Raw genomic sequence first — 15,155 nt, forward strand, 5'->3', positions numbered from 1 at the left:
TTTCTGTTCATCTGTTTACCAGATATTTACTGTTTTCCTGCTGTGTACAAGGTGGTGTAATGTGTTAGTTAAGGGACAGGCTCTAAGAAAAACTGTCTGGTTTTGTATCCCATGTATATGGCCTGTGTGATCTTGGGCAAATTATTTAATTTTGAGTTTTAAATTTCTCATCAGTAGAACAAGGCTGCAATAATATTTGCCTGATAGAGTTGAGAGGAGGATTATGCTTAACCATGTCTGGTACATTCTGAGCATTCACTAAGTGCTATTACCTTAAAGCCATCGTGGAGCGAGAAATCCAAAGATAAAATTGGCATGCACCCAGTTGAAGTGGCTCAGTCATGTCTGACACTTTGTGGCCCCATGGACTATAGCCTACCAGACTTCTCCATCTGTGGGGTTTTCCAGGCAAGAGTACCAGAGTGGGTTGCCATTTCCTTCTCCAGGGGATCTTCCTGATCCAGGGATCAAACCCAGGTCTCCCACATTGCAGAGAGACACTTAATCCTCTGAGCCACCAGGGAAGCCAAGGAGATTAGGTTAATTAGCGAATTAAGATAATAACTGCATGTAAATGATAATATAAAAACATATTGGGAAAGAAAATACCAAACATAGAAAAAATAAAATAAATCTTGTTCTAACATTTTTTGATATAAATTGCAGATATTAAAATATATGATAAATTACAAATATTAGCGAATTATAATATAGGTCCTTAAAGTTGCCAGAAGTTCAGCCAACTTTTGATCTAAAAGATGTTTAATCAATGGACTCTGATAGACCTCTAAATTTTAGTGTCATCTAGTCTGGTGTCATCTATTCATTTTGGTATTTAGTTCCATTGCATCTTGGTTTTATTATTTTTTTAATTTATCCATTATTTATTTACATTATTTCATAATAATAACTATGGCAGAGCCTTCCTAAGAGTATATATTGGTGTCAAACAGGTTTTGCTCCATCATAATACAGGACATTTAAATAAAGTCTGCCATGAATGAGGTTGAATAATTTACAGAGAGAAGTCAATGAGTCATAAGTAAAATATATAACTGCTGGAAGATGATTATCTAGAATGAGTCACCAGTACACTGAATGACAAATTTGGGTGATTAAAAGTAACATAAAGCCATTTTATGCAAAAACATGGCAGGTTAACCATATTTGTATATCTCTTCTTCCTCCTGACAAACAACTAAAATGAAGAAAAAAGTCTTTGAAGAACTCTCAAAGACAAGGAGAAAAAAGACAGGAGACATAAACAGAAGAGAGAGAAAGCAGGTGAATGATTAGCAAATGATTTAATGGGGAAAGAAATCACAATAAATTATGTGTAAAGAGGGTACAAGCAAAGAGAGTTGATTCACCAAGGAGAAACCCAAATGAAAGACATGAAGGACCCAGGATGGCACAGGTTAAGAGTGAGCCTGAGTTGGGAAATGGGAATATTCTGAAGGTCTGTATATGATAGCCACCACTCATGCTACTCTTGACCCCACTCTCATACAGAAATTGTTAACATCCAGGCTCCCATCTTTCAGCCAGAAGGCTGAGTATTTGTTCCCTGGAGAAATGAAGAGCAATATAATGTCTTGACAACCATAGACACCAGGCACAGTACAAAATGGGGTGAATCTTATATCTTAAGTTTAAATGGATAATTAAAAACTTCCAGACATGTGAGAAAAAAATTGCAACATGATAGACTGACATTAACTAACAAGGAAAAAAAATTGGTATAAAGCCCAGATAATATATAGACTAGATGAAAATATCAAAAAAGCTAGACAAAATCATCAAAAAGACTAAATAATAACAATCAAAAATATGTTGTGTCTGATTAAAAACAAGAGAAAAGATATGCTATGAAAAAGAAACAACCAGAGGAAATCAACATGAAAAAATTCAAAAATAGTTCTTCAAGATAATGAGAGGCTATCTCCCAGAAATCAGATTTTTAACAAATGACCAAGATGGGAAATATTTTTTAAAACAAAAATGAGAAGTAGAGGAACAACATATGTCTCTCAGAGTCAACTAGGCAGGGTTTCAGATAAAAAGAACAAAGGAAATAGAGAAGTAAAGCTATCAAAAAGAAAGTAGAAGGATTCACCAGAAAGGAAGGGCATAACCAAAAGGGCATATCCGTTGTCTAACCCAATCTGTTGAGAAATATCCTCATGAAGGCACACTTAATTTAAGAACACTAAGAATAAACATGTTACAAGATCACAAAATAAAAAAAGGTTACTTTAATAGGAAAATAATCAGAATGAACCTATTCTAAACAGCAACACTGGAATCCAAAATATAATGAAGAAATGACTTTAAAATTTTGACTGAATGTAATCTCCAAGCTAGGTTGTATACTAAATCAAACTAATAATCACAGGTAGGGACTTTTTTTTCTTTTTTAAAGTTTAAACATTCAGGAGTTCAAGAAATTTATCATGCTGCTACTGTTGCGGAGTTGTTTCAGTCATGTCCAACTCTTTGGGACCCCAAGGACTGTAGCCCACCAGGCTCCTCTGTCTATGGGGATTCTCCAGGCAAGATTACTGGAGTGGGTTATCACGCCCTCTTCCAGGGGATCTTCCTAAGCCAGGGATGGAACTCATGTCTCTTACATCTCCAGCACTGGTAGGCAGGTTCTTTTACCACTAGCGCCACCTAGGGCGCTCAAATTTATCACATATGCATGCTTTCTTTCAAAGCTCTTCTTAGATGTCTTCCAGCAAGATACAGTAATAAACTACAACTTAAAAAGATATAATACTGCTTATACAAAGAATCCAAAAGATAAGAGCAACAAAGAAATCTCAGGTTGAACCTATGCAGCTGATTTAGTGAGGAATTGTTCCAGATTAAAGTAGATGACAGAAGACTTCAAGAGGAAAAAAAAAAAAAATTGCAAGTCTTAACAAAATAAACCCTTTGGAAAAGTCTGTTATACATTCCCAGTAACAATATGCATAGTCTATTGAAAGCTTCCTCCATGGAAAAAACACACCAACTAAAAGAATCTATTATACTTTAAGTCTTCAAAAATTCTGAAGTGAGAAGAAACCACAGATAAATGTATGAAGTCCTGTGGCATCTGACAGCCAGGGCCAGTAGATGATAGATCCATGGTACATAATGAGGGATCCCAACCATCAAGGATTGCCTTGTGGGTGTGGGTGAAAGGGCTTAGCCCTGTTCTTCTGCTCTCAGAAATACCAATTTATATTTTTCTGTGTTTTTTCCCATAGTGAAAAAAGCATAGATTCTTGGAATTGGGATATACTGCACCTATATTGTATTCTAAGGCAATGTTCATACCTGAAAATGAAGAAACTTACCTTCCATTCATCTCTGGCCTATGAGTGACCACAGAGCTGTTGAAATTTGCTAGGAACCCATCTCACAAGACTAATTTATAATTTCTTTGATCTTCTAAAGCTACAGGCTTATTTTAAAAGATTAAATATAATACATGCCTAAAATGAAGCAGCAGAGTTGCTCTGCTATTCTGATTGCTGGAAGTCTAATTGCTGAATTTTGCACAAAGATATATATATATAAGGATATTTATCACCACCAGTAAGAGAAAAAATTAAAATAGTTGAAATGCTTCAAAATATGTACAAATTATCAATTATGAAATACAAATTAATGGAAAATATTTGATATATTAAATTTAAAAATCAAGTTATTAAGCAATATATATAGAATGTAGAAACTATGAAAGCTATATATATATATGTTCATATGCATATATATGTATATATATATATATATATTTGGATTAACATTAGATAGAGTCCACAAATGGTGAAATTATAAATAATTTTTAATTTTTGTCAGTTTATATGTATTTTTAGGTTTGTCAATAGGAAGCATTTAATACTTTAAACATAAGACTTTTAAAAATTATTTTATGTTATATAAAAGATAAGGGAGATAGGAAGACATTATACCATGAATTCCATGTTAATCCTACTTATTACAAAAATTAATATTTGAAATTTTTAGTTTCTAAGAAGATGAGGAAAACTAAATATATTATACTATCTTCATTCTGTGTGTGCATGCCTATATATTAATCTGTCACTATCTCTCTATATCACAAATAATTTGAGAGTTTTGACCAGAGTTTGTAATGGAGCCTCCAATAAAAGATGCAAAGCCAACATAATGGCAAAGTTTGTACTAGTATGTTGAAAAAGAACTGCATTTATAATACTGGTGACTATTCCATATACTGGTCATTGGGGGAAAAACACAGACATAATGTTTTGTAAGGGAAGTGCTTGGAGTACTCCAAGTTTGGCCTTGGAATACAAAATGAAGCAGGGCAAAAACTAACAGAGTTTTGCCAAGAAAATGCACTGGTCATAGCAAACACCCTCTTCGAACAACACAAGAGACGACTCTACACATGGACATCACCAAATGGTCAACACCAAAATCAGATTAATTGTATTCTTTGCAACAGAAGATGGAGAAGCTCTATACAGTCAGCAAAAAAAAAAAAAAAAAAAGACCTGGTGCTGACTGTGGCTCAGATCATGAACTCCTTATTACAAATTTCAGACAAATTTAAGAAAGTAGGGAAAACCACTAGGCCATTTAGGTATGACATAAATCAAATCCTTTATGATTATACAGTGGAAGTGACAAATAGATTCAAGGGATTAGATCTGATAGACAGAGTTCCTGAAGAACTATGGATGCAGATTCATAACATTGTACAGGAGGTGGTGATCAAAATCATCCCCAAGAAAAAGAAACTAGAAAAGGTAAAATGGTTTTCTGAGGAGGCCTTAACAAATAGCTGAGAAAAGAAGAGAAGCGAAAGGCAAAGGAGAAAAGGAAAGATATATCCAACTGAATGAAGAATTCAAAGAATAGCAAGGACAGATAAGAAAGTCTTCCTCAGTGAACAATGTAAAGAAGTAGAGGGAAACAATTGAATGGGAAAGATTAGAGATCTCTTCAAAAAAAATAAGAGGTTCCAAGAGAACATTTCATGCAAAGATGGGCACAATAAAGGACAGAAACAGTATGGACCTAACAGAAGCAGAAGATATTAACAAAAGGTGGCAAGAATACACAGAAGACACTCACTTAGAGCCAGACATCTTGGAGAGCAAGGTAAAGTGGGCCTTAGGAAGCATCACTACAAACAAAGCTAGGGAATGTGATGGAATTTCAGCTGAGTTATTTTATTTTCTAAAAGATGATGCTGTTAAAATACTGCACTCAATATGCCAGAAAATTTGGAAAACTCAGCAGTGACCACAGAACTGGAAAAGATCAGTTTTCATTCCAATCCCAAAGAAGGACAATACCAAAGAATGTTCAAACTACCACACAATTGCATTGATTTTACATGCTAGCAAAGTAATGCTCAAAATTCTCCAAGTCAGGCTTCAACAGTACGTGACCCAAGAATTCCAGATATTCAAGCTGGATTTAGAAAAGGCAGCAGAACCAGAGATCAAATTGCCAACATCTGTTGGATCATAGAAAAAGCAAGAGAGCTCCAGAAAAACATCTACTTCTGCTTCCACTGACTACACTAAATCCTTTGATTGTGTGAATCACAACAATCTGTGGAAAAGAGATGAGAATACCAGACCAGGTAACCTGCCTCTTGAAAAACCTGTATACAGGTCAAGAACAGACTGGTTCAAAACTGGGAAAGTGATATGACAAAAACTGTATATTGTCACCCTGCTTATTTAACTTATATGCAGAGTACATCATGCAAAATGCTGGATGAAGCTCAAGCTGGAATGAAGATTTCTGCGATAAATATCAATAATCTCAGATATGCAGATGACACCACCCTTAATGCAGAAAGGAAAGAGGAACTAAAGAGCCTGTTGATTAAGGTGAACGAGGAGAGTGAAAAATCTGGCTTAAAATTCAATATTCAAAAAACCAAGATCATGGCATCCACTCCCATCACTTCATGGCAAATAGATGGGAAACAATGGAAACAGTGACAGACTTTATTTTCTTGGGCTCCAAAATCACTGCAGATGGTGACTGCAGCAATGAAATTAAAAGACACTTGCTCCTTGGATGAAAAGCTATGACCAACCTAGACAGCATATTAAAAAGTAGAGACATTACTTTGCCAACAAAGGGCCATGTGGTCAAAGGCATGGTTTTTCCAGTAGTCATGTATGGATATGAGAGTTGGACCATAAATAAGGCCAAGAGCCGAAGAAATTATGCTTCTGAACTATGGTGTTGGAGAAGACTCTAGAGAGTCCGTTGGACTGTAAGGAGATCAGACCAGTCAATCCTAAAGGAAATCAACTCTGACTATTCATTGAAAGGAGTGATGCTGAGGCTGAAGTTCCAATCAATACTTTGGCCACATGATGCGAAGAGCAGAGCTGACTCTTTGGAAAAGATCCTGATGCTGGGAAAGATTGAAGGCAGGAGGAGAAGGGGATGACAGAGGTTGAGATGATTGGATGGCATCACCAACTCAATGGACATGAGCTTGAGAAAACCTCAGGAGGCTGTGATGGACAGGAAAGACTGGTGTGCTACAGTCCACGGGATCACAAGTAGTCAGACACAACTGAACAGCTGAACAAGTGATACACGATAGACCCAATTTAAGTGCCCTGTGAGATCTCAGCTTTAATGGATATACCATTAAATTGAAATTTTGTAAATATAAAAAAAAGTGTGCTGTGGAGGACAAAATTGAATGGTTAAGTTGCCTTGCTTCCTGGTGAATTGCTGTAATGTTGGAATTGACCTTGATGATCTTGGGTAGTAAATGGTCAGGATGACCCATAAATGAATATTTCAAGTAGTATGTGTCCCTAAAGGTGGACTACATTTTGATTGCATTATACCTGTTTTATTAGAGTTCTGACTACTTTAGTCTTGTTTTTAAGGTAAGCTGAATCCAAATAATACAAATGAAATTTTATAGAAAGACAGCATTTTTTCTTAATAAAGGGGAAATATCTTAATTACATTTTCTGATTATAAAATTAATGCCTTTACCACCAAAACTCAGAAAATAGAGGAAAGTAGAAAATAGGAAGAAAGCCACCAATAATCTAATGACCCTACTGTAGTCATTTAAGTGCATACAACATCTAGTTATTAACATTTTAAAAGTGTATACAGATATAAACATTCATATAAATATGTATATACACAATATGTGTAAGTTATATGTGGTAACATATACACATACTTTTGATATGTTATGAGTTATTTTTACTTTAAAAATATATTATGAAGTTATTTTTTTATGTAAACAAAAGTATAACTATAGCACCTTAATGGTTTCAATGAAAGAGTGTCACATATTCTATTTATCAGTCATGTAGATGAAAACATAATGTTTAATTATGGAAGTCAAGGGGAATAGATGGTCTTCCTGCCCTATCATAATATTTTTAAAGGCATTATTTAGAAGTAATATAGTAACATTTTATTCAGCAATATACTGATATGTATACCTCTACACTGATATTAAGTATGATGAACATATATAATTTACACCTGTGTATGAATATGTGTGTATATTCATGTGTGCTTTTGCAAATCATGCTTAGGTGTAAATTTATGTGATCATTCTTTGAATGCTTGGAATTATTATGAGCAAACCAGTACACAGGCTTCCCTCAGAATATTCTCTGCCAAAAGCACTGGTATGTTGGCACAACTGTCAGACATTTGCAATCATCATCCATTATGTAGGTATCATCTCTCCCTTTGAATGGCATTTACCATCTTACCTGATTAGCATTTCATACTCCATACGTCTTAATGTCTTCTTTTCTTTCTAAGACACTTTAAGGACAATGATAAAAAGTGGAATACAGATGAAAAGTATCCTGTCTCTCAAAGCCACAAATTCAACTTCAAGGGCTTCATTTTAGCACATTTCAGAGCTGCCTGATTGACTACTCCATATACTAAAGAATGAGCGGCAATTGAGGCCAATCATGCTGAACTAAAAGGAGTTGTGGAAGGAAAAACTTTTGATGTAGAGTTCAACAGTAAGAGATAAACAATATTATTCTACATTAAGAGCCAGCATTTTCTCATCTTATAGCTCTAAAGAAAATTTTACGCTGGAAATTCTTTTGAAAAATCCTTATTATACAGCCTGCATTAAACAAGTTATGTAAGCCTGATACTTGATGTATTTTTATAACTATCGCATAACTTAATTCAAAGGTCCAAATGTGACCTTGCATGGGAGCTCCATTCTAGACAATGGATAACTTTGCTGAGGTTTGAAAACATCATTTCTGAGTTTTGTAATTGTAAATTAATTTATACATGCTTCTGGTCATAGTTTTTAGTCAAGGTGATCTCTAACCATTTTCCATATTATGGGACTCACTAAAAAATGATTATTTTAGATATCTGCCCTAAATGTTGGTAATTGCCCACAGTTGAAAACTGATTTTTAGGTACAGAGGCCTTCCCTGGTCACTCAGGTAACCCATGTACAGCATGGCAGGTGGCATGGCTCAACAGACAGAAAATTTTGCTCTACAACGATCTTCATATTGCAGTGAGCTTATAGTGCCTTTCCCACAGCTAATCAGTATGATAGCAATGTGGGAAATAATATTGTTATTCAACAAAGCAAATTTTATTTAAAAGAAATCATAAAACAACTAGAAGTAGGCATTTGGAAAAAATGTTTAAATATCAGACGGTTTTACAAATAAACCCTAAAGTCAGAATATTACAAGGGCAAAAGTTAAAAATCACAACTACATAAAAAGTTGTAATGTCATATACTTCAAATCTGGAGAAGGAAATGGTAACCCACTCCTGTATTCTTGCCTGGACGGAGGAGCCTGGTAGGCTACAGTCCACGGGGTCGCAAAGAGTCGGACACAACCGAGCAACTTCACTTTCATACTTCAAATGGAGACAAAAATAACACATACAAGAGATAAAAACAAGTTTTATATATAAGCATATAAGACAAACATACTAATAGAAAACTTGGAAAACAACATTTACTGAAGATGAAATAGAAATAAGATATGATGAAAATGAAAGGTATAAATAATAATCAAAAGGGACACATAGAACAGTGAAATACTTCCTATCATTAATTGATTAAATAGGATACTACTCAATTTGATCGATTGTTTTAGAAAACATACTCATATTTTATTGATTAAATTACTACTGTATCTTTTTAGGAGGACAATATTTATATAAAACCTTAAATAGCTGCATACACTTTGACTAGCCATTCCAGTTATAAGAATTTTACTCTGGGCAGAATGAATGATGTACTCATTTACATATAAGAATATTTATAAAAATGAAAATTCAAAACAAAATATACAAAAATAAGACATTGTTTAAATAAAACATTGACTATAGGTTGTAATATGTTTCTATACAATCATTTAAAATGATCATATAGAATTATTCTTGAAAATATTTTAAAAATAAATATTTTGAATTAAAAATTATTTTGTAAATAATAATAGACAGATATAAATACAAAGAGACACATATCTTAATAACCAATATCTTTATATAGCAGTTTGGATGGTGGAATTGTTTCTTCATTATGTTTGAGTTCTTAATTCATATTTGAATCATGTATTTTTTGTGTAAAATAAATAAACTGACAAATTTAAAAGCTTTTTTGTTTTCTTTTTAAGAAATATCTGATGGCAGATTAACAGACAATATTTTTATAGGCTCCTGAACATTATCTACAGATATATATTTTTAATTGTCTCAGAACTTATGGTTTGGCCATGACTTAATGAAGCAGATCCAGAATCAGATCCGAGTCTGTAATTAACTGTGATTATTTCTGATATGTCCGTATAAGCAAGAGGCAATTTCTGAATTTACAATATCTCAAAGTCTTAATTGAGATTCATAAATATCCAATTCAATATTTCTTGAGCGTGTATTACATATGAGATATTGTGTTATCTATCATGGGGCTAAATGAAGAAAAAATGTTTCTAGCCTCAAGACATTTATAGACTGGCAGAAGAAATACTACATGCATCATAAGACAAACTATGATAAATGCCATGTAAAAGCTTCTAATAAAATGAGTTTAGAGAAAGGAGAGATAATTTTCTGAAATGACCTTCAGGAATCATAAAATTTAATTATTTTCAGTAATTTATACTTACTAAGGCAGGAGATAATACTTAGTCATTTTAGGAACTCTGCAACAAAATGGGCATAATATTAAAGGATTTTCTGTTTACCTTCCATTATTCAGAAAATTAAATTACCAGAACACTTCATTCTCCAAAATTCCAGCTAATTAAGGCTTTATTTCTAAGGGCATAGGAACATATTTTCTCCATCATTAGGCTTAATTTTATTATTCTTAATTTCATCTCATTATCTAGAGCAAGATGAGTTAATGTTATCTTTTATGATTACTTCTATACATTTAAACTAATTAAAATGTTTTCCAATACTTTGATTCCATCTTATTTTTTCTATATTAAAATTAAACTGCCATTGCCAGAAAATATAAAACTGTCAATAATTTCCTCCAATATTCCTTTGTCTAAACCCAAATCAGAGGGGAAATTTTTGTTCACCCATCAAATTTTTGCAAGTTCATGTAATAAAATTAAAATAATATAACTTAAAACTATGGAATGACTGAAACATTATCTTTCAATTTAAAAATCTCATTTTGTGTGTGTGTGTGTATGAGAAGGAGAAAAAGAGAGAAAGGGAGGATGGAAGAGGATGAGAGAAAGTTATTTCTGAGTGACTTTTGTGAATAGGTAATTTTTCTCCTTTAAAATAGAAAAAAATAAATTTCTCATGTGATAAAGAATATAACAGCTAAAATACTAATAGAAAAAACAAAATAAAAAAATTATCATTTTGATAGAGAACACATCAGGGACTTCCCTGGTGGCTCAGTGGTAAAAAAAAAAAAATCTACCTGCCAGTGGAGGAGATGAAGTTTCGATCCCTGATCTAGGAGGAACCCAAAAGCCACAGAACAACTAAGTTCATGCATCATGACTACTGAGCCTCTGCCCTAGAGCCCAGGAACCACAGCTACTGAGCCCTCATGCTATAACTACTTAAGCCCTCACACCCTAGAGTCTGTGCTCAACAACAAGAAAAGACACCTCAATGAGAAAGCCACATACTGCAACTAGAGAGTACCCCAGCTCTTCACAACTAGAGAAGAACCCACGTAGCAATGAAGACTCAACACAGCCAATAAATAAATAAATAAAATTATGTTTAAAAGATCAACTCTTCATTTCAATTACTGGCAGTAATTTTGGTGCACAAAGCTCACGTTTGCTGCAAATGTGAATCTCTTACCACTGCACCCCTATGCAAAGTTATCTTCTCAGTGTATGAGGGTGCTAATAGTAGGATATTTTCAACAAATGTGAAATTTTAGAAGTGGAAGGAACTTTCATAAATCACATTCTTATTCAATGCAGAAATGTCTCCTGTGACCATTTCACTGGGTGATAGCAAATATTCAGATAAATTCTGGGTCAGGATCTGAAATGTAACTTAACAGATTCAGAGTATTTAAAGAAATTTATAGAAAAAACATTCTGTTATTCAGCAAGATAAATTACAGGTGTCAAGTGAATTATTCATTTTTAGGTATCCTTATGTTAGAGATAATATTTGTTCTACTGTTTCCAATTTAAAGATCTTTCTACTTCATGAAGGTGATATAAACAAGGCTGTGGAATGTCTTTGATTTTTCTCTAGTCATCTTCCTAGATCATTATAGACATAGAGAGATTTTTTTTTTCTCTTTAATAAACCACAAGGCAGATTTTTTTTTTCCTGAGTTTTTTCAACTGTTTTCTTAGAAGGTAGACATTGTTGTCATATATAATCACAAGTTTATCAGAGAGAAACTGTGTCCAGACCTAATAGGTGTCAGGTATTTTTTTTGTTGTTGTTCTTTTGATACTCACAAATCCTGGTTGAAGATGAACACACTTTATCACACATAATGGCAACACTGAATTTATACATATAAGGATAGTCTTCTGTATCAGAAATCAAAATAATGTTTCAGTTCAGTCCAGCTCACTTGCTCAGTCATGTCCAACTCTTTGTGACCCCATGGACTGCAGCACACCAGGCTTCCATATCCATCACTAACTCCCAGAGCTTGCTCAAACTCATGTCCATCAAGTTGGTGATCCATCCAGCCATCTCAACCTCTGTTGTCCCCTTTGCCGCATCAGGTTTTTTTCAAATGAGTCAATTCTTCACATCAGGTGGACAAAGAATTGGAGTTTCAGCTTCATCATCAGTCCTGCCAATGAATATTCAGGACTGACTTCCTTTAGGATTGACTGGTTTGATCTCTTGCAGTCCAAGGGACTCTCAAGAGTCTTCTCCAGCACCACAGTTCAAAAGTATCAATTTTTTGGTGCTCAGCTTTCTTTATAGTCCACCTCTCACATCCATACATGACTACTGGAAAAACCATAGCCTTAACTAGATGGACCTTTGTTGGCAACGTAATGTCTCTTCTTTTTAATAGGCTGTCTAGGTTGGTCATAGCTTTTCTTCCAAGGAGCAAGTGTCTTAATTTCATGGCTGTAGTCACCATCTGCAGTGATTTTGGAGCCCAGGAAAATAAAGTCTGTCTCTGTTTCCATTGTTTCCCCATCTATTCACCATGAAGTAATGGGACCAGATGCCATGATCTTAGTTTTCTGAATGTTGAGCTTTAAGCCAACTTTTTCACTCTCCTCTTTCACTTTCATCAAGAGGCTCTTAAGTTCTTCTTCACTTTCTGCCATAAGAGTGGTGTCATCTGCATATCTGAGGTTATTAATATTTCTCCCAGCAATCTTGATTCCAGCTTGTGCTTCATCCAGCCCAGTGTTTCTCATGATGTACTCTGCATATAAGTTAAATAAGCAGGGTGACAATATACAACTTTCATATATTCCTTTTCCAGTTTTGAACCAGTCTATTTTGTTCAATGTCCAGTTCTAACTGTTGCTCCCTGACATGCATACAGATTTCTCAAGAGGCAGGTCAGATGGTCTGATATTCCCATCTCTTTAAGAATTTTCCACAGTTTGTTGTGATCCACACACTCAAAGGCTTTGGCATAGTCAATAAAGTAGAAGTAGATATTTTTCTGGAACTTTCTTGCTTTTTCAATGATCCAGTGAATGTTGCATTTTGATCTCTGTTTCCTCTGCCTTTTCTAAATCCAGCTTGAGCATCTGGAAGTTCTCGGTTCACATATTGCTGAAGCCAGTCATCTGAGTAATTATCATTATTACCTAATTTACTTTATTTAAGTCTTCTACTCCAGGCACATAAAAAGTATCTTGCAGTTGGTTTCTTTGAAGACTGTGAAGGTTGAAAGTAGTGATATGAATCTTACTGTCTTTAACCTCACCTCATTATGCAAGTAGTTTCCTTATCTGTTCATTAGTACAGTCTAGGGTTATCTATGAGCAGCATCCATGGTGCCAAACAGTACCTTTCACAATGAAGTAATAAGGCAACAATAATAATAAAAGAGCCAAAAAATGAGTGAAGAAAAAAGTTATGTTTTTAAAATTTCCACTGAGTAGAATCTACATGGTGAATGTTAACCCTTTTATCATTTTACAGGAAAAAGGACTGATCTGATATTGGAGGTAGAACTTTTTATCATTCAGTCATAATGATTTCTTATTCTATTCAGAAAGATGATTAAATTAGGATTAAAAGACTTTTTTTGTTCCTCTTCTTGGAATTTCCATTTCTATTAAATAAAATCAACCCATTTCCTCCACTTGGAGCAGAAACTGCAACTTATTCACATGAAAAATATTCAATGATCATTTTATATAAGCTATTATTTTAAGGAAAAATTTTCAGAGACAAATTTGTCTTTTTCCTATGAATGAACTAGCATTAAATAACTGTGTTTCCAACATAATGCTATGCTATTGAACTGAATTGCAAATTCACTTGTGTGTTCAATTTTGCTTCCTTTGTCAAGAAAAAAGTGAAGCCAGAGAGACAATTCTTTGTCCAAACATGTTTAACCTTACCAAGGTGGGTAAATAGAAATACCATGGTTTTTGAGCCTAGGAGTCAATGATAGTTACTAACTGTGAGACCTGATATTTCAAAACCTATATAATTTCCTTGTTAAATGGGGGTTGGGGGGCACTGGATGGACCATCAGGTTTCTTTCAAGTGAAATGAAGGTCATGTTGAGGCTTTGCAAATAAAAGAAGAAGAAAATGAGTTTAGATGTAAAACACACACACACACACACACACACACACACACACACACACACACATCACTGTAACAGAGCAGACTCAGTGGGGCCCTCTCTGGTTCAAGTACATCTCTGCTTCTTATTTGTAGAAAATAGGCTTCAATCAGCCTTCCTGACCTTCCTGGAGTTCCAAGGAACTAGGGAACTGTGCTACTTGGGAACTGTGCAGATTCAAACAGCTGCTAAACAGTAAAAGGAGGAAATTCAGGGGAAAAAAAAAAGGAAGAGCAGTCAAGACACAGAAGTGCTACTTTGGGACAGAGTCCTGGTTCCTCTTAAAGGAATATACATAACAATAGCGTTGAGTTTCTCTGGAAGCACAGAGTCAACAAGAGTCCCAAATGCAGTACTTGGATGCAATCTCAAAAGCAACAGAAAGATCTCTGTTCTTTTCCAAGGCAATCCATTCAATATCACGGCAATCGAGGTCTATGTCCCAAGAAGTAATGCTGAAGAAGCTGAAGTTGAACAGTTCTAGGAAGACCTATAAGACCTTCTAGAACTAACACCAAAAAAAGATGTCCTTTTCATTATAGGGGACTGGAATGCAAAAGTAGGATGTCAAGAAACACCTGGAGTAACAGGCAAATTTGGCCTTGGAGTACAGAATGAAACAGGGCAAAGGCTAATAGAGTTTTGCCAAGAGAACACACTGGTCATAGCAAACACCCTCTTCCAACAACACAAGAGAAGACTCTACATGTGAACGTCACCAGATGGTCAACACCAAAATCCATTGATTATATTATTTGAAGCCAAAGATGGAGAAGCTCTATACAGTCAGCAAAAACAAGACCAGGAGCTGACTGTGGCTTAGATCATCAACTCCTTATTGTCAAATTCAGACTTAAATTGAAGAAAG

At 34.6% G+C, this 15,155-nt stretch overlaps 1 protein-coding gene across 3 annotated transcripts in view; it reads right to left on the reverse strand.

Moving 5' to 3' along the window:
• The window catches only part of NAALADL2 (N-acetylated alpha-linked acidic dipeptidase like 2), a 1,154,148-nt gene that overhangs the window by 377,162 nt on the left and 761,831 nt on the right, over window positions 1-15,155 (reverse strand). Inside the window, exon 10 of one of the 3 annotated variants that reach the window (XM_055569016.1) lies at window positions 8,664-8,910. The exons of the other annotated variants lie outside the window; for them this stretch is intronic. Coding sequence (XP_055424991.1) covers window positions 8,695-8,910 — 216 coding nt within the window. The 3' untranslated portion in view covers window positions 8,664-8,694. Of the gene's footprint in view, window positions 1-8,663; window positions 8,911-15,155 lie in introns of those variants that run through there. 3 annotated transcript variants of the gene reach the window in all.

The sequence above is a fragment of the Bubalus kerabau genome, chromosome 2 (genome assembly GCF_029407905.1).
Source record: "Bubalus kerabau isolate K-KA32 ecotype Philippines breed swamp buffalo chromosome 2, PCC_UOA_SB_1v2, whole genome shotgun sequence".
Taxonomy (NCBI): Eukaryota; Metazoa; Chordata; class Mammalia; order Artiodactyla; family Bovidae; genus Bubalus; species Bubalus kerabau.